The sequence below is a fragment of the Equus przewalskii genome, chromosome 9 (genome assembly GCF_037783145.1).
Source record: "Equus przewalskii isolate Varuska chromosome 9, EquPr2, whole genome shotgun sequence".
Lineage (NCBI taxonomy): Eukaryota > Metazoa > Chordata > Mammalia > Perissodactyla > Equidae > Equus > Equus przewalskii.
The window spans coordinates 72,834,418-72,858,518 of NC_091839.1; the positions used below are offsets into that span (position 1 = coordinate 72,834,418).

At 36.5% G+C, this 24,101-nt stretch overlaps 1 protein-coding gene across 2 annotated transcripts in view; it reads left to right on the forward strand.

Moving 5' to 3' along the window:
* CENPW (centromere protein W) overlaps positions 1–8,119 on the forward strand; it is a 30,342-nt gene extending 22,223 nt beyond the window's left edge. Inside the window, exons 3-4 of one of the 2 annotated variants that reach the window (XR_011522103.1) lie at positions 6,261–6,413; positions 7,231–7,342. Coding sequence is in view for 1 of the 2 variants with exons in the window: in XM_008544721.2 (XP_008542943.1) it covers positions 6,261–6,302 (42 nt within the window). In the remaining variant the exon portion in view is untranslated. Of the gene's footprint in view, positions 1–6,260 lie in introns of both variants that reach the window. The other variant, XM_008544721.2, reaches the window with a different exon arrangement.
* The last annotated feature ends 15,982 nt before the right edge of the window (positions 8,120–24,101 follow it).

Below are 24,101 nucleotides of genomic sequence, written 5' to 3' on the forward strand. Positions count from 1 at the left end.
CTTGCGCTAAATCCATTGCATCCTGACTCCAAGAATTTGACAGGATGGTGAAAATGCACTCTAGGCTTAGTTCTAGGGTGTCTCCCAGAGGCATCAGGTACTAAACCTGGCATCTAGAATTCTGAATGGTGTCCCTGCAAAATGTATGACTGTGCCTGCATCAGTGGGCACTCAGTAACATGTTTGTTGAATGGATGAGCAATGGAAACCATTTAAAACACGACATGTTTTGGCCTACTCTTTACTGTGTCACATTCAAAGGAATAGAAAGCTGTCTTCAAAAGTTCTGAAGAATAATACAAATGGTAACTCTAGGCTTTCATAAAGTCACAGTATAGGGTTTTCTATTGCTTCTAAAGCTTCTAAAGTTTTTTTTTAGATAGATTTCCCTTTCCCTGTTTATGAAATCTGCTAAAAATTGCTGCTTCTCTTGCTGTCTCCAGAGTCCTTTCACCACCATTTGTTCCTCAGCGTTTCATAGCTCTTCCTCTTCCTCCCCTGCACTGAACTTTCAGGCATCCTGATTCTTGTGAACACATGACCCTCAATCCATGTCTGATGCTGTCCCCTCCCCCATTCATTCTAAATGTAACTTTCCTATCAAGGTTGCTTTTATAAGAATTAGCTCTCTAGTGACTGGGTGAATAAAATTATTCACTTTAGTACAAGTCAAAACTTGAATGGAGGAAATTTACTGTGGTTCTTATTCCTCTCCAAACCTTTTCACCCACCCAACATAGATTGAGAGGCATGAAGATGGAGAAATACTGATACAGTGTGGGATGTATAATGTAAGTTTAATACCCAGGCAAATTGTGAGTAAGTAAAAGCTCAGAAGACACCCCGTTTGCATGGTGGTTGAGGTATTTAGTCCTTATTGGAAGCCTGTAAGATAGATATTATTTGCAATTATTTACTTAAATCACAAATCAGGAGGCTAAGATTCAGAGAGAAGTAAGTAACTTGGTGCTCATGATTATGCTCAAAATTGCCTGTGACAGGGCCAGCCCCGTGGGGTAGTGGATAAGTTTGTGCACTCCACTTTAGTGGTCTAGGGTTTACTTGTTCAGATCCTGGGCGCAGACCTACATGCTGCTTATCAAGCCATTCTGTGGCAGCATCCCACATAGAAGAACTAGAATGACTTACAACTAGGGTATACAACTATGTACTGGGGCTTTGGGGAGGAAAAAAAAAAGGAAGATTGGCAACAGAGGTTAGCTCAGGGCCAATCTTCCTCACCCCTCCAAAAAAAACAAAGGACTGCGATGGCCCATTTTCATGTAGACAAAAAGGCTGAAAAAAAAAGGTCCTAGTGAGTCTTGAGATCTGAGTAATGTGAAATGACTGGAATTTTTTAATTTCTTAATTTTCAGGAAGAAGCACAGACTATTGGGATGGTAGCATTATAATGAACTCAGATCACCTGGCCTAATAGTTTAAATGTTGTAAATTTGGGGGTCAGAGATAATTAAAATGGAATTGTGATATAATTATACATTTTCAGAAATGTACGTGAGTAAAGATTGAACCACAACTAGGATATCACAGTGTAAAGAAAAATGTTATTTGTGTGTAAAAAAATATGTGTTTATGATGAAAAGAGGCTTTTCTAAAACTACTGTTTAGGGATTTCAATAACTAGTAAAGGAAGAAAAACTTGTCTGTTTTTTGTTCTCCCTAGCTCAGATCCACAAAGCATTAAATGAAAATGAGAATTTTTATGTTTTGTGGGCATATGAGTTTTCTCCCCATATTTTGTGGGTGATGAAATTCCTTAATTGTGAAGTCCAGACTTCTGATTAAGCAATTTGTCCTTAGTGGACTTTTAAATCAAATTTTATCTCTGAGCTTTGAGTTAAGATTGCCAAGATTTAAATGAGGAAAAACATTCATTTTGATTCCTACTGACATTAAATTTTAAGACTTTGCAGTTGTAAAACATAAATGCTAAACATAATTCAAATTTGAAAATAAAGTTGAGATTGAGTATGCTATTTTATTATATGTACTATGCAGGGAAAAACAATGCAATCTAATATATGTATAGTATAGTTACATTTTATTTGTATCTAAGTTCAAGTTAGAAGGAGCCTTGAAAAGAATTTTTTCTTTCATAAAATTCTCCTCTATAGTTATTTTTTAGAAAATTACCTTACTTTTTGTATTACAAAATGAATAATATAAAAAGAATACATATCTTTCATTAGCTTCTTTGCACAAACAGTTTGGTTAATGAAATAATGGCAATTTTCGAGACAAATGAAATTTTTATTTATTTTAGAAAACGTTGAACTTTAAGTTGTGAGTTAAACCATTAAAGTTTCTGTTTTTAAAATTTTCATATAGTGATTAAATATACCATACTTATAAATATACTTAGCTACAAATCCCGGCATAGAGCAGTTGGGGGATGGGTGGATTGGTGAGACAATCAGATCCGTAAATTGAGTAGATGCTCCTAACCTGTGATTTTGTGCATAGAGCACCCTGTGCTGTGGAAAAAATAACTGTTATTTAGATTTTAGATTTTCATTGTAACTGGATTGTTCAGACTTTCCCTCTGCTTGCCCAGAGGAAAAGAACATTCTTAATTCTGATAAACTCATTTATTTTCAGTGATATATGTACATTTTTGGTTAATTTAGATTTTAAGTAGATTAAGTATTAATGAACTATACCTGCATAGGTCTCTTTGAGATCTAATAAACCTTTTATAAATGTCATCTTGTGAATAGTTTCTGAGTTTGTAAATATATACCATAGACTCAATCATGTTGGGCATGTTCATTTATTTAGTTCTTGCTCTGTGCTAATCACTCAAGTAGAGTGGAAGAGAGACAGTATCCCTGCGTTCAAGAAGTTTACCATCTAAATATTTATATGAAAGTATTTACCATAGAATTCATTTAAATATTTGCAAGTAAAATTTTTTAGAAATCAAGGTCATAGTAATCACAGAGATAATGTAAAGGATTTGGATTAGAGAGGCTTCCTCATATACTTTTTTTTTGGCACCAAATTCAGACTTGGTGGAAAAGGATAATGGAGGGTTTCAAATTGGTGGAAAACACATAGGAAATGGTACAAAGAGGAGGGAATAAAACGTAAGATGAACTCAAGATTAGAGTGCGGGGCATGTATGCTGAGATTAAAGAGATTGTCTGAAGACTTCCAGCTGGTGGGAGACTTGAACCACTGGGAATTTAGAGTCAGGGCAGGGGACAGGAGGTAGTCAGTGAGGTTCCTTGAGTAGGTTTGTAAGTAAAGAAAATGGTTTTCTGAAGATTATTCTACTAACTGTGAGTGGGTTAATAAATAATAGAGACAGTGAAACTACTTTGAAAGCTGTTGCAGTGGATCAGATATGAAGAAATTACACAAAACTATGAAAAGTTTTGAAATAAAGAGGAGCTGCTAGATCTGGGAGCACTCACAAAAGAAAAAAGTTATATAGAGTCTTGTTTAGTGTCCAAGTCATTTCAGCTTTTAATTTAACTAGTTAGGAGGAGACATTGATAAATTAGAACTTTGATTTAAACTATGATCTAGAAGACTTTTTTGGGGTGTTAATGTATAATTTATGGAAATCCCAAATATAGCAGCTTAGACAAAAAGGGGAAAAGTAGGCAGCTTACAACTACTGCAATGGCTTAAATGTTTGAACAAGCTCCTGGGCTCTCTCTGTGTTTCCCCAATATTTGAGGTGAAGACCTTTCCTCATTTTCATGCATATCCCCATAGTTTTAAGATAGCTGCTGTATCTCCAGTATCACCTTTGTGTTTCCTACTAAAAGTATAATCAGGAAAGGGTGGTGCTTGTATCAGGGAGAGAAAAAGCTTTTCATCTTATTGACTTGAACTTGTCTTGACTACCACTAGTTGCAGTGGAGTCTGGAAAAAATGATTTTTTTTAAGTTTATTGAGGAATAATTGACAAATATAATTGTATATATTTAAAGTGTACAATGTGGTGGTTTGATATACATTTTGGAATGACTAACAATATTAAGATAATTGCATCCATTATCTCACATAGTTAACTTTTTTCTTTATGAGCATGCTTAAGTTCTACTCTTAGCAACTTTCAAGTATACAATACTGTATTATTAACTGTAGTCACAATGCTGTACATTAAAGCCTCAGAACTTAGTCTTTTTATAGCTGAAAATTTGTACCTTTTGGTCTGTATCACCCCGTTTCCCCTTTCTCCCAGCCCTGGCAACTACCATTCTATTCTCTGCCTTTATGAAATTGACCTTTTATTTTTAGCTTCTACATATAAGTGATACCATACAGTATTGGTCTTTGTCTGGCTTCTTTCACTTAGTGTAATGCCCTCCAGGTTCATCCATGTTGTCTCAAGTGACAGGATTTCATTCATTTTTATGCCTAAATAATATGCCATTATAAATATCACATTTTCTTTATCCATTCCTTCATTGAAGGACATTTAGCTTGATTCTATGTTTTGGCTATTTTGAATATTGCTACAATAAGCATGGGTGTGCAGACGTCTCTTCGAGATACTGATCTTATTTCATTCAGATATATACCCAGAAGTGAGATTGCTGGATCATATGGTAGTTCAGTTTTTAATTTTTGGGCGAACCACCATACTATTTTCCATAATGGCTGCACCAACTTACATTCCCACCAGCAGTGTATAAGGGTTCCCTTTTTTCCACATCCTTGTCAACATTTGTTATGTCTTGTTGATAATAACCATCCTAACAGGTATAAGGTGATATCTCATTGTAGTTTAGCTTTGCATTTCCCTGATGATTAACGATGTTGGGCACCTTTTCATGTACCTATTGGCCATTTGTGTGTCTTTGGAAAAATGTCTATTCATGCCTTTTGCCCATTTTTTAATTGGGTTATTTGCTTTCTTGCTATTCAGTTGTATGAGTTCTTTATATATTTTAAATATTAACCACTTATCAGATATATGGTTTGCAAATATTTTCTCCCATTCTGTAGGTTGCCTTTTCAATTTATTGATGCTTTCCTTTCCTGTGCAGAAGCTCTTTAGTTTGATGTAATCCTACTTGTTTATTTTAGCTTTTGTTGCCTGTGCTTTTTGTGTCTTATCCAAGAAATCATTGCCAACACCAACGTCACGTATCTTCTTCCCTATATTTTCTTCTAGGTGTTTTATGGTTTCAGGTCTTCCATTTAAGTCTTTGATCCATTTTCAGTTAATTTTTGTGTGTGGTGTAAGATAGGAGTCTAGTTTGATTCTTTTGTATGTGGATATCCAGTTTTTCCAAAATCATTTATTGAAGAAACTATTATAATTTCCCCATTGTGTGCTCTTGGTGCCCCTGTCAAAAATTAGTTGGCCATATATGCCTGGGTTTATATCTGGGCTCTGTCTTCTGTTTCACTGGTCTATGTGCCTGTTTTTTTGCCAGTAGTATTTGCCAGTATATGCCAGTAGTTTTGATTACAATAGCTTTGTAATATAGCTTGAAATCAGGAAGTCTAATGCCTCTAGCTTTCTTCTTCTTTGTTAAGATTGCTTTGGCTATTTGGGGTCTTTTTTAGTTCCATACGTGTTTTAGGATAGTTTATTCTGTTTCTGTGAAAAATGCCATTGTGATTTTGATAGGGGTTACATTGAATCTGTAGATTGCTTTGGGTGGTATTGACATTTTGATAATATCAGTTCTTACAGTTCAAGAACACGGGTTAGCTTTCCATTTATTTGTGTCTTCTTCAGTCTCTTTTATCAATGTCTTAGAGTTTTCAGTGGTCTTGCACCTCCTTGGTTAAATTTGTTATTAACTATCTTATTGTTTTTGGCACTCTATCTCTCCGAGCACAATCAAAGTTCTGTCATTAAAGGAAGGAGATGCATATACTAGGTAGACGTCTCTGGGAGAAGAGTTGTTTTGTAGAACCCACTGATTCTACAAAGAATGTATTAAACCCTAAAGTTAAAAACCTTAACATAATGGGCTGAAGTTCTTTAAGTTTTCTGAATACTGAATCAGGACATTCATTACTGTTTTTTGTCCTATTGCTTTCTTAGACTGTGTGGCCAGAGGAAACCCAGATTACACAGCACATGTAGAAAATATGTGTACTCTGTTTTACATATATTACATTATTTACATGTATACATGTTTCATACATTATATATATGATGCATACGTTACTTTTTGTGTATATTTTCATTATACTGGGAAAGATTCATCCTGCTCTAACATCTGTTGCCAATCATCCTCTGTCTCTTTTTTTTTCCCTCCACAAAGCCTCAGAACCTAGTTGAAAGTCCCTCTAGTTCTTCTCTGTGAGCTGCTTCTACCTCATGGCTACTGACAGACCAGTGGTGTGGTTCCATGCCCGGGAAGAGAAGCCGGGCTGCTGAAGCGGAACATGCCAAACTTTAACCACTAGGCCATCAGGTCTGGCTTTCATTGTATTTTTTTTATATATAATTTATATGTATATATTTTTTTGTATATATTAACATGAACACATTTCATAAATATGAAAAATATTACATATGTGGTTTCAAATGTCTTTAAAATTTTAATTTGTATTCCATGTTTGTAGTTTCAACATTTAACATCTTAAATTATATTTTAAAAATTGTGGTTTTAAAAAATTTTCTATGATGACCTTTATTTAGGTAGTTTTATTTTTTTTAGTAATTTTATTGAGATCATGATGGTTTATAACATCGTATAATTTTGGGTGTACATTATTATTTATCAATTTCTGAATAGCCTTCATCGTGCTCACCACCAGGAGTCTAATTTTTGTGCATCACCATAAAATATGTACTCCTTTACCCCTTTCACCCACCCTCCAATCCCCTTCCCCTCATGTTCTTTTTAACCATGTATTTGTTATCTTCCGCATATGAGTGAAATCATGCAGTGTTTGTCTTTCTCTGTCTGGTGTATTTTGCTTAGCATCATACCCCCGAGGTCCATCCATCTTATTGCAAATGGGATGATTTTGTCTTTTTTTATTGGCTGAGTAGTATTCCATTGTTTATATATACCACATCTTTATTCATTCATCCATAGAAGGGCACTTGGGTTGCTTCCATGTCTTGGCCATTATGAATAATGCTGCAATGAACATAGGGGTACATAAATCTCTTTGGCTCATTGATTTCAAGTTCTTTGGATAAATAGCCAGCAGTGGGATAGCTGGATCAGATGGTATTTCTATTTTTAATGTTTTGAGAAATCTCCAAACTGTTTTCCACAGTGGCTGCACGAGTTTGCATTCCCACCAGCAGTGTGTGAGGATTCCCATTTCTCTACATCCTCTCCAACGTTTGTTGTTTTTTGTCTTGGTAATAATAGCCATTCTGACTGATGTAAGGTGAGATCTCATTCTGGTTTTGATTTGCATTTCCCTAATAATTAGTGATGTTCAGTGTTGTTTCATATGTTTGTTGGCCATCTGTATATTGCCTTTGGAAAAATGTCTGTTCAGATCCTCTGCCCGTTTTTTGATCGGGTTATTTGTTTTTTTGTTGTTGAGTTGTTTTTATATATTTTTGAGATCAATCCTTTGTCAGATAAATGATTTTCAAATATTTTTCCCAGTTGCTGGGTTGTCTTTTCGTTTTGTTCAAATTGCATATTATTTTATTCTCTTGCTTTCTAATACCACCTGTGATCCTAGATAAAGACAAGCCTTCAAATGATATGACCAGTATACTTATAACAATTCTATCATAGGAAATAAACATAACCAGATTATCAGGTATACCTAGTATATTTTGTTCCCTAAATGATATGTGCTGTAGGTGCAGAATTGTACAGCGAAAGATATTTAGCCAATGAGATCATTGAATTGGCAAAATATTCCTGTACGTTCGACGAATGAGGCTCTGAAGGTACATGGTTATTTTAAATATATTTTGGACAAGGTTCCAGTGATGCAGAAGTTAAAACGTGAAGCCAAAAGATTGAATCACTGAAGAAGTGCAGAAAGAACCAGCAATAAACTTGCTAAGTGTCCTTTCTGGAAATGCAATCATTTCATTGTTACTCACATAAGTCTTCTAAAGTGCTTTGGGATATTACCAGTAATATAGACTCTATGCCCTTGAGTAATAAAATAAAATGTTACTCTTAGTCATTTGGAATTTTAAATGTTACTTTATTTCTAGATGCAGCTGAGTCATTTTTCTTTTTGGTTTCTAAGGGAGGCCTCACAGTAATTATATTTTCTTCTTATTTTGTTATAGTTGAATAACTATGTAACAATGCTTCTTCATATATGAAAAATAATAAGGGTAAAAGATATAAATGATATCAAAATCATCTTTTGGATTCTGAAATCCTGTTAATAATATAGTCCACCAAGGTTTTTTTTGTGTGTAAGGAAATGATTTTATAACAAAATTAGCATTATTCTAAAACATCTAAGAGCCAAAAGAAATTAGATGGGCCTCTAAAGTACTTAGTCTGTGGATAAGATAATAAATATTATTTCAGTATGTACTATTGGGCACTGTGCTACAGAGTGAGGGACATAAGAACCATTAAAACACATTCCTTGCCCTTAAGAAATTTATAGTTTGAGCAAATAACAGAATAACTCATGACACAGGACAGTTTGCTAATATTTAAAACCATTTCAGCCATAAGAAGCTATGCTGCCAGCATGACTGCCTATTTTGGTTATTGCTGCATAACATATTGCCCTAAAACTTAATTGCCTAAGACAACATCAATTTTATTTCATGATTTTGTGGATTGACTGGGGCTCAGCTCGGTAGTTCTTCTGCTGGTTTCGCTTGAAATCTCTCATACCATTGCAGTCAGATGATCTGGGCTGAGATGTCCAAGATGACTTCTTCACTCACATGTCTGAGGCCGCAGGTCTCCTCCAAGTGGATTCTCTTTTCCCATAATGTCTCATCCTCCAGAACATCTTTATCTGGTCTCTCTCTCCAGTGCAGTAGCCTTACATCGTGGATTAGGGCTCCAAGAGTTTGGAAGTGGACATTTTTAGTACTCTTAAGTCCTGGGATCAGAAGTATTAGAATATCCATTTTCACTGCATTCTATTGGTCAAGGCCGTCACAAGACCAGTCTGTGCTGGTGGATGGGGTGGGAGAAAAAAGCTCCACCTCTTGTTGTGAAGTACAACAGATGGGCTGTAGAGGCATTTTTGGAGGTCATCTTTGAAGAGTAGCTACCACACTGCCTGATTAGTGGTCTAGGCCTTAATTGCTATGGGAGTTCTAAGAAATAGAGGATTCTCTGAATTTGAGTGACTAAAGAAGTCTCTAAAGATTAGCTAAGGCTTTTTCCTGAGCCAAAAAGGCTGAGCAGAGAGGGGCTGGCAGGGAAGTGGGTGGGGTCCTCTGTAGGAAGAATAGCGTATGCAAAAGTACACAGGTGGGAAAACAAAGTTGTTAGAATAATGAGAGTTCTAATAAAAATGTAAAATTTGACCCAAAGTAATAGGCATCAGAGCTAGCATTACTTATTTCAATTAATATAGAAAGGACTGGTGAAAATGCATGGGAAGTAGACATTTTTAAAAGACTGATGCAATCCTAAATAGGGAGCATATTCTTTAACAACAGCAAAGTCAGCAAATCTTCAAAATTGAACCATTATGGGCCGAGTAATAAGATGATGAAATTTGATTTGGAAGAATTTTCTGTTGGTTTCCTTCAGATTTGAAATTCAGGTAGCTAGACAATGCCAGACGATTGCAGCATGCTACTTGAATACAGGACAAGTAAGAAAAGACACGTGTAGACATGGCTTGGGAATTTTGCCTCCTGGAACAGGAAGTTTGATAGAGTGTAGGTTCCTGGCAACTGAAATTATCATATTCATCATATTCAGCCTTGAGGAGAGAGCTGATAGCTCAGAGAGCAAACACTACAGATATCCTGAGAACAAATAAGTCTTGACCTTAGGATAGTTATGTATGCTGTGAAATAAAAGTCTAGAGTGAATTTTTTTTTTGAGTAAGATTAGTCCTGAGCTAATGTCTGCTGCCAATCCTCCTCTTTTTGCTGAGGAAGACTGGCCCTGAGCTAACATCCATGCCCATCTTCCTCTACGTTACATGTGGGATGCCTGCCACAGCGTGGCTTGACAAGTGCTGCCTAGGTCCACATTTGGGATCCAAACCAGCAAACCCTGGGCCGCCGAAGCGGAACGTGTGAACTTAGTGGCTGTGCCACTGGGCTCACTCTCTAGTGAATTCTTAATAAAGCAAATCATTACAACTGCCCTCACTTTGGAATTTAAATGAAATCAACTCCAGGTATACAATAAAATAGTTCCATTCTTTCACTTATTTAACACTTTTGTTGATTACTTGCTATATGAATAATACTGAGGAAATACAATGATGTATAAACTGTTCTAATTTTTAGGAAGTTCGTTATTAGGCTGAACCTATGCTCCTGTTACTTCTATACATTGCTGCTATTTTCTGGGCTCTAGATGAATATGAATTCATCTCTTCTACAAGATATTCCAAAATCATCTGGAGAAACAAGCATTCCCACTGACCAAGGCTTCCCTGTTGCCCAGATTCTTCAGTTATTAATGTTATGCTGAAGCTTTCATAATCCTCATTCATTCATTCAGCATACATTTATTGAGTTCCACCTATAAGTTAGACACAGTCAAAATGACTTTTGAACTGTGACCTATAGTATGGGAAGGAGTCAGCCTTGAAAAGATCTGGTGGGAGAGAGTTTCAGCAGTGGGCACAAACACCCTGAAGAGGAGATAAGACTAGTGTGTTCCAGGAACAGACAGAAAGTCAGCCCGGCTGTGGCGTGCTCAAGAAGCGGTGAGTTGGGCCAGATAACGTGTGGCCTCGGAAGCCGTCATAAGGACTTTGAAACTTATTCTGAGCAGGAAGGGAAGGTGTTGGAATGTTCTGAGTAGGGAAGTGACATAACTATCATTTACTTTTTATAAGGATCATTTCAGATTCTGGGTAGAAGAGCAAGGGTCAGGAAGCTCTTATCACGGTAGTCCATGGTGATGCTGGTGACCTGGATTAGGCAGAAATGGTGGAGTGGGTGAGAAGCTGGAGGCTCTCTGCCCCTTCCTGCTCTGTCCATCCCATCTTTGCTTTCCATGTATTGCCCCTTTCCTTTCACTTCAGGGTGGCGGTTGAAGGCAGCAGTTGGCTATATTGAGCCTTACAGCTCCTCACTTTTGCCGCCCGCCAGCCCTCTTTTCTCCCCTACCCTACTTCCTCCTCTATTGTTTCTTGCCCATTTTCCTCTCATTGCTTTTTCTTTTTCATCCCATTCCTTGCTGATTTTTCCCTTTTCTCACTCCTCATTACTTTTGCTATATACAGGTGCTATAAAGGCCATCTTATTCCCTTCACTGATAGACTAAACCTTTACTCCTTTGAGTAGGCATGTGAAGGGGCCAGTCTTTTCTAATTTACCCAGCCTAGGAAATTTAAATATTCTGACCTGGTCTTTCTTTCCTATTCAGGGACCTGTAGGACTAGTTCTCACTGTAGCCTTGACTGGCACTGGAAAGGTCTCAAACTGTAGTGTCTCATCAAAGGAAGCTTCAGGACAGAGCATGCATGTCCTGAAGCTGGAACTGGCTGAGATACTAACCCAGTTTTGATCTGCTATGCTTAAGATTCTTGTTTGGCACTGGGAATGAGTGAGTGAATAAATAAATGAATGAATGAATGGAAATAAAAACTTGGTTCCAAAGAGAAAGGATTTTATGATCCACACAAGCTGATAGCGATCTGTCACTGTGTACTTAGCTGAAAAGATGTATGCCTTCTTAGTGGCTTTCAAGTCCTAGATCATTGTATGGTACCAAGGTGGACAAGTGTGCCAGGCGGCTCACCTTCCTCCTAAAAGACAAATGGGCATCTTCCAAGATCAATGTACTCCTGACTTGGGATTCCAACTGTCTCTAGTTTCATATATTGCTACATTAATAATAGTAGTCCCCTCTTGTCATTCCTATTGTTAATGTTCATAGCTAGCAACTCAGGAGCCAGCTAGATCCCCTATGAACAGTGGTAGAATTGACAAGGCAGGGGCTGGGGGACAGAACCAGAGTAGATACTGTAGCTGAGGTCCTGGAACTGGGCATTTCTTAGGAATGTCCACTGTCAGAATTTCTGTGGCTAATTCTGTCATACAAATCATATTTTCAGCTGTATTATTAAAATACTTAAATATTCCCCAAAGGCAAACTGAAGGGCACATAATACTTTTCCTTAATTATGGGAATTGGCAGCAGAAAAGTGCTCTGCATGGTGAGTAAAGTGGCATTGATTGACAAAAGGAGAGGAGAGCACAGAGGTGCTTTGTGCTGTTGGGAACACCTGGTGCTTCTGTGTTTTAGATGGGGCTGTGGTTAGTGCATTGGTTCTCATTTGACAAAGCCAACACAAGATTAATTTATCCTATGTACACAGTGCAGCCTGTGTGCACACATCTTTAGGTAAGGGTGATATTCTATTTTTGTAGGTGAAGGAACTCAGCAATGTATCGATTAAATAAATTCTTTGATTTAATTTTATTTTTAGATTCTAGAATTTTGGGAGAGAGCTGGGATAAAAAAATGTAGGGTCTTTTCCCTGGTGATGTGCAGAAAGGGGGATATATGAATTGGGGAGAGTGGGAGAGACCTTCGACCCAGACTTCTATTCACAAAGAGTATTACATTTGCTGTTTTTCGACTAAAGTTATATAGACGGTTACAGAGATACAATTTTAAGAAAAGGATGTGTCCTATTATGGAAACATGCATCCCAAATTAACTGTTCACTACTTTACATATTCATCAGCTTATATACTCCCCAGCCTCCTATTAGAAAGGAAAATGTCCAGAGTTAGTTGCTACGGGATTAAACTAGGTTTGAATTGCTGCAATTAAAAAACTTTATTTTTAAACCTTGATAAAATGTGGTAGCAGGCAAATGGTATCACTGTCTGCTTAATTTTCAAGATGTGATTCTTAACTATCCTTTTGTAATCAGTGGAGATGGGGAGGGAGGGAGAAATAAACTTAGTAACAATTTCTGCAGTGTTGCTAAACTCAGGTTGCAGAAGGTGATAGTTAAGTATCTTGCCAGATTTTTTAGCCAATGTGGGTCTGTTGTACCACAAAATTGAGACTGCTAGGAACCTTTTCCAAAAACACTCACACTTTTAAGAATGTACTTTAAATCCATCTTTTGACTTGTTATGCATAAGTAAACCACATGCTAACACACCACTCACTTTAAAAGCACTATCCAAACATCACAAAGTCAGTTCCAAAGTCCAGACAATTTCCAGTCCCTCTGTCAGAAAGCAAATAACAACAAAAGACTTATTCCAAACATAAGTCAACCAGAACCTTGGAGAACCTTCACAGTAACTTTCTTTGCACAACAACTTCAGGAAATTTTGTGAATAACCCACAGTGGGGAGCACATAACCCCATAATACTCAGGACACATTGCCCAAGTTACACATGATGACAAGGTAAACATTTGCTTAAGAACTCCTTCAAAGAGGGGAGTGGTATGAAATAACCAGGGGATGCTCTCCCATCTTTGAAACCCCAAATTGGCTACAGCCTTGGCTGTACCTAGCACCCTCAGGGGCTGAGCACTGCAAATTATCTCATCCTTTGGTTCAAAGCATACAGAAACTTAACTTTTTTCACCAAAATACTGCTAATTGTTAACCTGCCGGAATGAAGGTAGGAGAGGGCATGGATGGATGATAAGTGCTGTGATTTCTGATTCCTTTGTACTTCCTGCCATGTAAGCATTTGTCAGCTGGCTCCTAGTGACCCCATACGTAGATAGAATTGTTTATATATTCACTTAGTACTTTCCTGCTGAAGAGCACAAGATGATGGATCACTTGTGCAGTTTCCCAGCATGGATGCAATTCCCAGGTAATTGTTATAGTGCCATAAAACCATGGTACACCAACTTCATTTTAGTAGTTTTACACTTAGCTATAACCCCACATACAAGGGCCGTTAAAGTTAAAATGTCCCTCGAGTTTCTTTCTAACATTAAGTTTATTTCCACCACTACAGATGGAAACAAAACAAAACACAATGTACTGGTCTTAAACACTCTATCCCTGAATAAGGTGAAGCTGTGATGGTGAGATATTTTATCATAGTGCTTCAGGACTCATTCTTGCTGTGATATATTGCCCAGTGCACACTGGGTGCATAAAACAAGGAATAGTAATTAATCTTATGTTGAAGTTATGAACTTAAAGTCCAGGAGAAGAGGATCAGAGCTGTGTGCATACAGACACAACAAGATCCATAGAATGCAGAATGTCAGACATATTTCTGTGACAATTTGAAAATATTATTCCTGATTCCCATAGCTATACTCCTTGGAGGAAAAGGAAATCCATCTCATATTCTTTATGGAAAAAGGTCGTGTATAAATAAGTCTGAACAAAGAAGAATCAGGAGAGGTTAGCTACTAGTTTTGTAAGTGGAAATCATTATATATAGAAACTTAAAGAATTTGACCTTTATTAACTGTAGAAGAAATAAACATTTTATATTACTACATTACGTTGTTATGTCTCTCAGCCTTTTTTTTGGTAGATAAGTAATTGGCACTTAAGTATCTGGCTTTTTATGCTGGTTACAAATCCTATGTTAGCTCTTATTTATTGAGATTGAAAAACAAGTTAATGCTAAAAAATGACTCAGTTATAGAAACTAATAAATCCACTCAATAAGCGCAGTCATATCCCTAGTCCTCTCTGTGTGGAACATGGATTATACAGGTAATAGGCACTCTGTCTCCAAGGAGACCCAAATGCATGAAACTTGCAGTGGAGGTTCCTGTAATCCCAGGAAACAATTCTTTTGTTGAAAAACTTTAAGATTAAACCTTAAATTATGAAGTGGAGACTTTACCTTTTTCTCTTGATACAGTGTCTCTTCATGGAAAATGGGTAAGTTTATTGGAAGAACACCAGAGGAGATTTTACTAATGCTTGTGCCTGAGGCCTACATTATACATGGCTTGGGAATAAGGGAAGGATACTGGTCACCACTCCTGTCACGTTGGCCTTTTTGGTGGATTTAGTGCTCTTGATTTTTATTGTGCTGCTCTGCTTCCCCTGAAACCTACACTGGTTTGTTCCAACCAATGTGGTCTGAATTCGATCCAATATTTTACTAATATTTATCAGTGCTAAACTCAGTATTGTTTGATAAGTCAAATTTGTTACAAATCAATTCCAGTTGTACAAATACATTATTTACTCCTAACTGGTAAAAACTCCATGCTGTCATTAAATGAGTTGACATACTCATGTAATTACTTGCGCTGGAAGTCTGGGTAAGTGTGATTATTCTGGAGAAAGAAAAATCAAAAGAATTGTATGATTCCATGAAAACTGTATATAATCTTTGACAGTTATAAAAGTAATCATTTTCCAAAGATGTGTTTCATTTTATTGTAACAATTTTTATTTTTCTGTTTCTTTTTATAAGGTCCCTATAAATTGTCTGAAGTTTGGATGAATGTGTAGAGATATTTCAATCAAAGCTTGGCAGATAATGAACTGAACCTAGTTTCATTACCAGTTCCAAGTGACCTGCCCTCCAAACTGAGATTATAGGTTGTGCCACCAACCCCTAAAGTCATGGGTGAGGTGACTCATTGTCTGGGGAAATGCTTATGGCACAACTCCAGTTTGGAACAGAGACTGGTAGTTGATTTAAGCTTGGGAGCAGAGGCAGAGAAGGAGCCGAAGTCTAAGCTGAAGCTGGAGTAAGGCTGTCACAGTACTGAAACACGTCCTCCCAGACTAAATGGGCTATCTCAAATAGCGTATTGAATTGAAACAAATGACACCTCAGATCTGGTACTGGTTTAATCCTGAAAACCAGCTGTGAGCTGAGTGGTGAGCAATGGCCCTGCTGTTGTCTCTGACACTGGTCATGGCAGAAGGGACTCTCTCTGCTTTAGGTTGAGCTGTCACAGAAGTCACGGAAAGGCTGATGAAGAGGTTAACAAATTATACTCTGGCATGTGAATCTTGTCTTGGGTGTCTCCTCAAGGTCGTGGGCAGGGGGCACCCACTATCTTAACTCTAGCTCATCACATAATGCATAGGAGGCACAAAATATTGCATTCATTAATTTATTTCATAAGCATTTATTAAGCTCCTATGGTTCGCCTAGTATACAGGGTATATAGAAGTGGCCTTCACAGACATGATACCTGCATCATGAAGTGCAGTCTAGGGTTGGTTGAATATATTAATTCCTTACACCTTATTTAATTTTGTTTATCTAGTTTGTCCTGACACAATGATAACAATAACATAGGAATCTTTGAGAGTCACTGTTAGTAGCGATGTCAAACTCAGTAGGTTGTCTTCGGACCTTTACTGGCATCTGAGTCACTTCTGTTGCTGTTATTACCTCCCTGAGAAGTAGGCAAGAGGGACCTCAGCCCTGGGCTTTGCACTCCTTTAGAGAAGTAGTTAATGCCTACATACCTGAAACACACACAGAATTTATCAAAGTACATAAGGGCACCTCTGTTACTCACAATCCAGCGTCTAGCCCTGACAGAGAAATCGGGAACCTTAAACATCCTGAATATCTACTCTCAAGATGAACATTTTTCAACCCCCTGGGAAATGTTTTTCCACTTTTTTTTGCCCTGTGTTCTTGAAACCAAAGGTAACTATATCTGAATATGGTGACTTTGTGGGTTGTGCAGTGTTTTCTTGGGAAGTATAAAGCTTCAGGGTACAGGAAAGATTTTTTCCCAGCTTTATTGAGTGAGATATAATTGCCATACGACTGTGTAAATTGTACAACAGTGTGTTGATTTGAGACATGTATGTTGCATTAGGATTAGCACTGTAGCCTTAGCTAACACCTCCATGACGGATGTGAGTGGAAGAAGCACTTAGGTAATTAGTTAAATTAGCTTGTCAAATTTTTCTTAGATAGCATGAATGAAATTAATTCTTTTTTTTAATAAAACTTTTTTTTATTGAGTTATTGATAGGTTACAATCTTGTGAAATTTCAATTGTACATTAATGTTTGTCAGTCATGTTGTAGGTGCACCACTTCACCCTTTGTGCCCACCCCCCACCCCACCTTTCCCCTGGTAGCCACTAAACTGTTCTTAGTCCATAATTTTAAATGCTTCATATGAGTGGAGTCATACACAGATTATCTTTCTCTCGCTGGCTTATTTCACTTAACATAATTCTCTCAAGGTCCATCCATGTTATTGCAAATGGAATGATTTTGTTCTGTTTTGCAGCTGAGTAGTATTCCATTGTATATATGTACCACATCTTCTTTATCCATTCGTCTGTTGCTGGACACTTAGGTTGCTTCCACATCTTGGCTATTGTAAACAGTGCTGCAATAAACATTGGGGTGCATAGGACTTTTGGGATTGCTGACTTCAAGCTCTTTGGATAAATACCCAGTAGTGGGATGGCTGGATCGTATGGTAGTTCTATTTTTAGTTTTTTGAGGAATCTCCATACTGTTTTCCATAGTGGCTGCACCAGTTTGCATTCCCACCAGCAGTGTATGAGTGTTCCTTTTTCTCCACAACCTCTCCAACATTTGTTACTATTAGTTTTAGATATTTTTGTCATTCTAACGGGTGTAAGGTGATATCTTAGTGTAGTTTTGATTTGCATTTCCCTGATGATCAGCGATGATGAGCATCTTTTCATGTGCCTATTGGCCATCAGTATATCTTCTTTGGAGAAATATCTGTTCATGTCTCCAGCCCATTTTTTGATTGGGTTGTTTGATGTTTTGTTGTTGAGTTGCAAGAGTTCTTTATATATTACGGATATTAAGCCTTTGTCAGATATATGACTTGCAAATATTTTTTCCCAGTTAGTGGGTTGTTTTTTTGTTTCAATCCTGTTTTCATTTGCCTTGAAGAAGCTCTTTAATCTGATGAAGTCCCATTTGTTTATTCTTTCTATTGTTTCCCTTCTCTGAGAAGGCATGGTGTCCGAAAAGATCCTTTTAATACTGATGTCAAAGAGTGTGCTGCCTACGTTTTCTTCCAGAAGCCTTATGGTTTCAGGTCTCACCCACCTTTAGGTCTTTAATCCATTTTGAGTTTATTTTGGTGAATGGTGAAAAAGAATGGTCAATTTTCAAGCATGAATGAAATTAATTCTTATTAACAAAGTTTCATTTACTAGCAGTGCCTAATGTCTATTTGTGTTTTTTTTGGCTGCTTTTGTGTTCCAATTTGATTCTGAAGGTACTCATAAATTATCATGTTACTTACAACATTTGCATGAGGAGGCTGAAGAACATTGTACAAGATTTTTTTTTTTTTTGGGGGAAGATTAGCCCTGAGCTAACTACTGCCAATCCTCCTCTTTTTGCTGAGGAAGACTGGCCCTGAGATAACATCCATGCCCATCTTCCTCTACTTTATATGTGGGATGCCTACCACAGCATGGCTTTTTGCCAAGTAGTGCCATGTCCGCACCTGGGATCCGAACCGGCGAACCCCGGACAGCTGAGAAGCGGAACGTGTGCACTTAACCGCTGCACCACTGGGCCAGATTTAACAATTCATATTTCAGTTAAATTTCTATATATGAGGTATACATGAATTATACCTAAAGCGTGATATCAGTTATAGCTAGATTAACACTGAATGTTAGAATTGCTAATAATTTCATTTTTATTGAAATATTTAATACATTTAATTATATTTTCAAAAAATAAAAAAAGTCAGCATTATTTAAATATTTTATATTTAAAATTTTGATATGAATTATAATTTGTATCTTGTCCTTTGCTTCCAGTAGATAATTTTGAATATTTGAGAAGAAAATGTTTGTAAAAATAAGCATGTAAGAAAATTTTTATATTTTGGTTTTTGAAACTAATTTGCATTTTTATGAAAATATGTTCATATTTGGTATACATTTATGATTATATTTTATTTATGATTCTTAAATGATTACTTTCAAAATAGCACAGACTGTAAAAGTCTTGACTATAGCAATGTAATTGTAACTTTGCTGAAATGAAGGTAAGAAAAATGATGTTTTAAAAATAAATAATTTATGAATTATATAGTTCTATATTTTTTTACTCAGTCTATCTGCAGACTACTTACACAACTATAATACTTATTAAATTTAATTCTCTTATTTTACTGACTTTCAGTCAAATATAAAAAAGCATGGCTTTATAGGTTTTATGTTTCTGTTATGAAATTATACCTGTCAAAGTAGGAAGATAGAATATATTTTATTTAAAAGCTACTTGGATTTATAACTTTTATAAATTATTTATATTCTATATTCTATATTATTATATTATATATATTATATATTATAGCCTTCATAATGTTTCCAATATTTTATTTTTCACAAATTATTACGAAATTGAGGTGATTTAAGCAGAAATCTTTCGAGGGCTTACTTTAGTTTTTCTGCTGGTTTTCTAATGTCCAGCTCTGGTGGCCACCACTTAGGCCACTATCTCTGCAGGCTCCACAGGTGGCAGGGGCTCTGAGAGTTACCAGGGAGTTACTGTGGGTGTAGACACTGCATCCCTCTCTGCCAGGTAGATGCTAGGGGCACAAAGATGAATAAGACATGGCATTAATACTAGAAGAATGCATAGTCTAGTAATAGTACTTATAGTTCTTCTTGATAAGTCCTGTGGTTGGTATGTGAGTAAAGTGTGTGGGAGCACAAAAGTGGGAAGCAACAAGATTTAAAATGACATTCTCCACTTGAATGAAGTAGACTTTTTGGAATTTATTCCCTGTGGTAATACCATTAAACATGATCACAAATTTAAAAACAATTACTTATAATTTACTACAGATAAATCACATCTTTTTAAATGACTAAATGATTTACTTAGAGATAAATTTAGCTAAGGAATTTGGTGTCTAGCGAAAGAATAAGTTCAGACTATGAATCGTTAATTTTAATTATGAATTAAATAACTAAATTAAAAAAATGATTTTCTAGTTCTTCCTTCTTAGGAATAAATTCTAAGCCTTTCTACTTTCCACTGAAAATCTATCTTAATCCTATTTTTTTTTTTTTTTGGTACTAGCTCCCAATAAAATCTACCATAGTCTTTTTTGGACATGAAATCTATGCATCCCCAGACCAGACCACATCCTGACTACTCTCCCAAATACATCACAGTGGAAGAACTAAACTCTGAAGTATGAAAAATAATTGGAGGAACCAAAGAAATATGAATTTGGTGTTTCATATCCAGTGTACCTTGATTTTGGAAATAATATGCAGATTTTACAGCAGAGAGTTGCTTTTTTTTAACCTTGGTTTTTGAACTAAACTAAAAAACCTATCATAACACCTTTGCACCATAAAAAATAATATAAAGTGTTTTCCAAGGCAACTAGTATACCTATCCTTTTGAGAATAAGCATCTAAATTGAGAAAGCAAACATGTTCCTACCTTAGAATTTTAAAGTTAGCAGCACTGTTGTATGGACAGATGCAAAGAAGACGTGAATTAGTCAATGCCATTAATTTGTTCCAGCAAGAGATTCAGTGTCTTCCTAAACCAATAACTAACAAGTTTCAACCTTCTCCAAGGTTTGTATAAACTGCTTTGGGGCTAGCAATTAGTAATAGGTACACTTGTCGAAATGCCTAGATAAGCTTCCAAATCAGAAAGTAGACTTGACCTGGAATGGTAGTTCATATATACAGAAGGGCCAGAAAAACTGGCCGTAACAACTGGCCCCAAAATATGTCCACTTTCCCAAGTGCCAAACGCGTGTGTTTTTCTGTTCCTACTCCAACGTAAGCCTGAATTCTAGACATTGTGAAACATATTAGCTGGACCCCTGCTGACTTTTAGTAAACAGAATTGAGTGTAAATAATATTTATGACTTTGTAGACTACTTGGCTGAATCCACCATAAAAGACAGTTTCATTCTGCTCATACAGCACTGTCGCACCATCTACAGTAGCACATATGCACATATACAATAGTTTACATGGACCAAGCCAGAAGGAGAGAAGAAACTGTAATTCACCACAGAAAGAAATGTATAAAGGAAGGTGGCTAAACCGAGACTTCATACAACTGTTTATTTGTCATAAAACCATCCATGAGCTAAGATATAAGCACAAGCATTAAGTGAATGACAGTTGTTTTATTGTGTTTTCAACATTTTTAGCTGTATCTTAAAAAATACCAGATGCTGTCCACATGATGCCAAACATATGGCTTTTGGCTGTGCTCTTGTGATCTGTAGTAGATTGCTATAATGTACAGGGCAAGAAAAAAAGCGATTTACAGATAGCCCTGGCCTGAGTGGCTCGCAGCTGGATCTAATTTCACTAAACTGATGGACTCTTCCCTCCAGCACCTTCTATTTTATCAAATACCACATATTGTTTTTTGAAGTGGTTCTTGTTGCTGTAGTGAATACCATAGATGAATAGCACACAAGACATTTGGTTGTCTCTGTTCTGCCTAAGGTCAGGACCTACTGTTCATGTTTGGGTGGAGGACGTATTTCGCAGGACTGCCCAAGAAATCTAATGAGTTTCAGCTGTCTAAGAGATAATGTATAAGACATTGCTCGCTTGGTTGACATACTTAGAAGCCATTATAGTCATTTGGCTTCTTAGGCACTAATATGGTGCTTCCCCAGTGTGTCTTTTCTTTGTATTAGTTGCTAAGCTGACATATCACCTGGAAAGAAGATGAAAAGGGTCATAAGGAGAATGAATAAATGCTAATAATTACTCGATAGCATTGTGCTTGCCTATATATTTTAAGCTTCTAGAGGGTATAAAATATGTCTTGTGCAGCACTGAATGGCCTGCACATAGCCCAGGGGGTGGTACATAATAGATACTTAAATATCTTTTGAATGAATAGATGGAAAAGCCAGCATTCAGAGTTTCCATAGATCTGATAATTACTGAGGGAGTGGATGAGTAATATATGAATGATAAGGTTATAGATCTTATTCTGTTTCCTAATTTTTCCCTAAGCCCTATTGTTTTAAGATCCATCTGTGTTGCTCTTTGTTCATATGATCTGTTTCTTCTAACTGTAGCCTAATACTTTTTTGTGTATTTACTACATATTACCTATCACTCCCTACCTGATGGATGCCAAGACTGCCTCCAGCTGCCTTCCAACACAGGATAATTTCCAACCATCTCTACTGCTGGCATGACATTATGATGTGGGAACGTATGAGAGAGAATTACCATCCACACTTGCAGATGGAGTTGGTCAAGTTTTAAAATGTTATCGAAGCCATACTTTCTTTTTTCTTTTTTTAATGGGAGACTTTGCCATGAGGCTTTATTTTCTTCCTTAGGCTTTATTTAGGAAACCAGGCACAGATTTCCCCAAACGTTTCTAGGGATTCTGTTGTCTACCACTGCCCCCTCCAACTATGTCCCCAGGGATGAGGGTACATTTCTTTTTCCTCTCTGAAACTCAGCATCCTCCACCCTACAAAAACTAGTCTACATTCATTCAGGACATTCATTTCAGGGCAATGAAGGTATATATATGTAAACTTATGCTGCTTATCTCTATGGCTTAGCCTTTGAGTTCCATAATACCCAGCTCTAGCAAATCAAAACTGGTTTCCCATATCTGTTCTTGCCTTCTTACAATCCGTTATCCATAATGCAGCCAGATTTTTAAAATTACTTATTTTTTCAAATTTTTTATTGTAAAATACACATAACACAAAATTTACCATCTTAATTTTTAAGTGTATAGTTCAGTGGTGTTAAATATGTGTATAATGTTTACAACCATCACCACCATCTATCTCCGTAACTATTTTCATCTTGTAAAACGGAAACTCTGTACCCATTAAACAATGTCTTTATTCCCCCTCCCCCCAGCCCTGGCAACCACCATTCTACTTTCTGTCTCCATGGGTTTGACGATTCTAAGTACCTCATATAAATGGAGTTATATTGTATTTGCCTTTTAAAAAAATTCCACATATAAGTAATACCATACAGTATTTGTCTTTCTCTGGCTTATTTCACTTAGCATAATGTTCTCAAGTGTCATTAATGTCATAGCATATGTCAGAATTTCCCTTTTTAGGGTTGAATAATATTCCGTCATACATATGTACCACATTTTGCTTATCTATTTGTCTTTCAAGGGACACTTGGGGTGCTTCCACGTTTTAGCTGAATTAATGCTGGTATGAACATGAGTGTACAGAGATCTCTCTGAGACCCTGATTTCTGTTCTTTTGGGTATATACCCAAAAGTGGAACTGCTGTACTTTTTTCTATAGCAGCTATACAATTTTACAGTCTCTCCAACAGCACACAAGAGTTTCAACCTGTCCACATCCTTGTCAATACTTATTTTCTGATTTTTTGGTAGTAGCCATCCTAATGAATGTACGGTGGTATCTCATTGTAATTTTGATTTGCATTTCCCTAATGATTAGTGAATGTTAAGCACTTTTCATGTGCTTATTCACAATTTGTAAATCTTTAGAGAAATATTTATTGAAGCCTTTTGCTCATTTTTTAATAGAATTGCTGTTGAGTTTTAGTTCTCAATATATTCTGGATATTAATCCCTTATCAGTTGTGTGATTTGCAAATATTTTCTCTCTTCTATGGGTTGCCCATTTACTCTGTTGATATTGTCTTTTGATGTACAAATTTTTTAAATTTTCATGAAGTTCGCTTCATCTATTTTTTCTCTTGTTGACTGTACCTTTGGTGTCATATCTAAGAAACATGTGCCAAATCTAATGTTGTGAAGTTTTGCCCTATGATTTTTTCTGACAGTTTTATAGTTTAGGTCTTACATTTAGGTCTTTGATCCATTTTAAGTTAATTTTTGTATATGGCGTTAGATAAGTGTCCAACTTCATTCTATTGCATGTGTATATCCGGTTTTCTCAGCACCGTTTGTTGGAAAGACTGTTCTTTCCCCATTGAATAGTCTTGATACCATTGTCAAAAATCATTTGACCATAAATGAGAGGGTTTATTTGTGGCATCTCTATCCTATTTTGTTGGTCTATATGCCAGTCTTTATGTCAGTACCATCCTCTTTTGATTTCTGTAGCTGTGTATTAAGTTT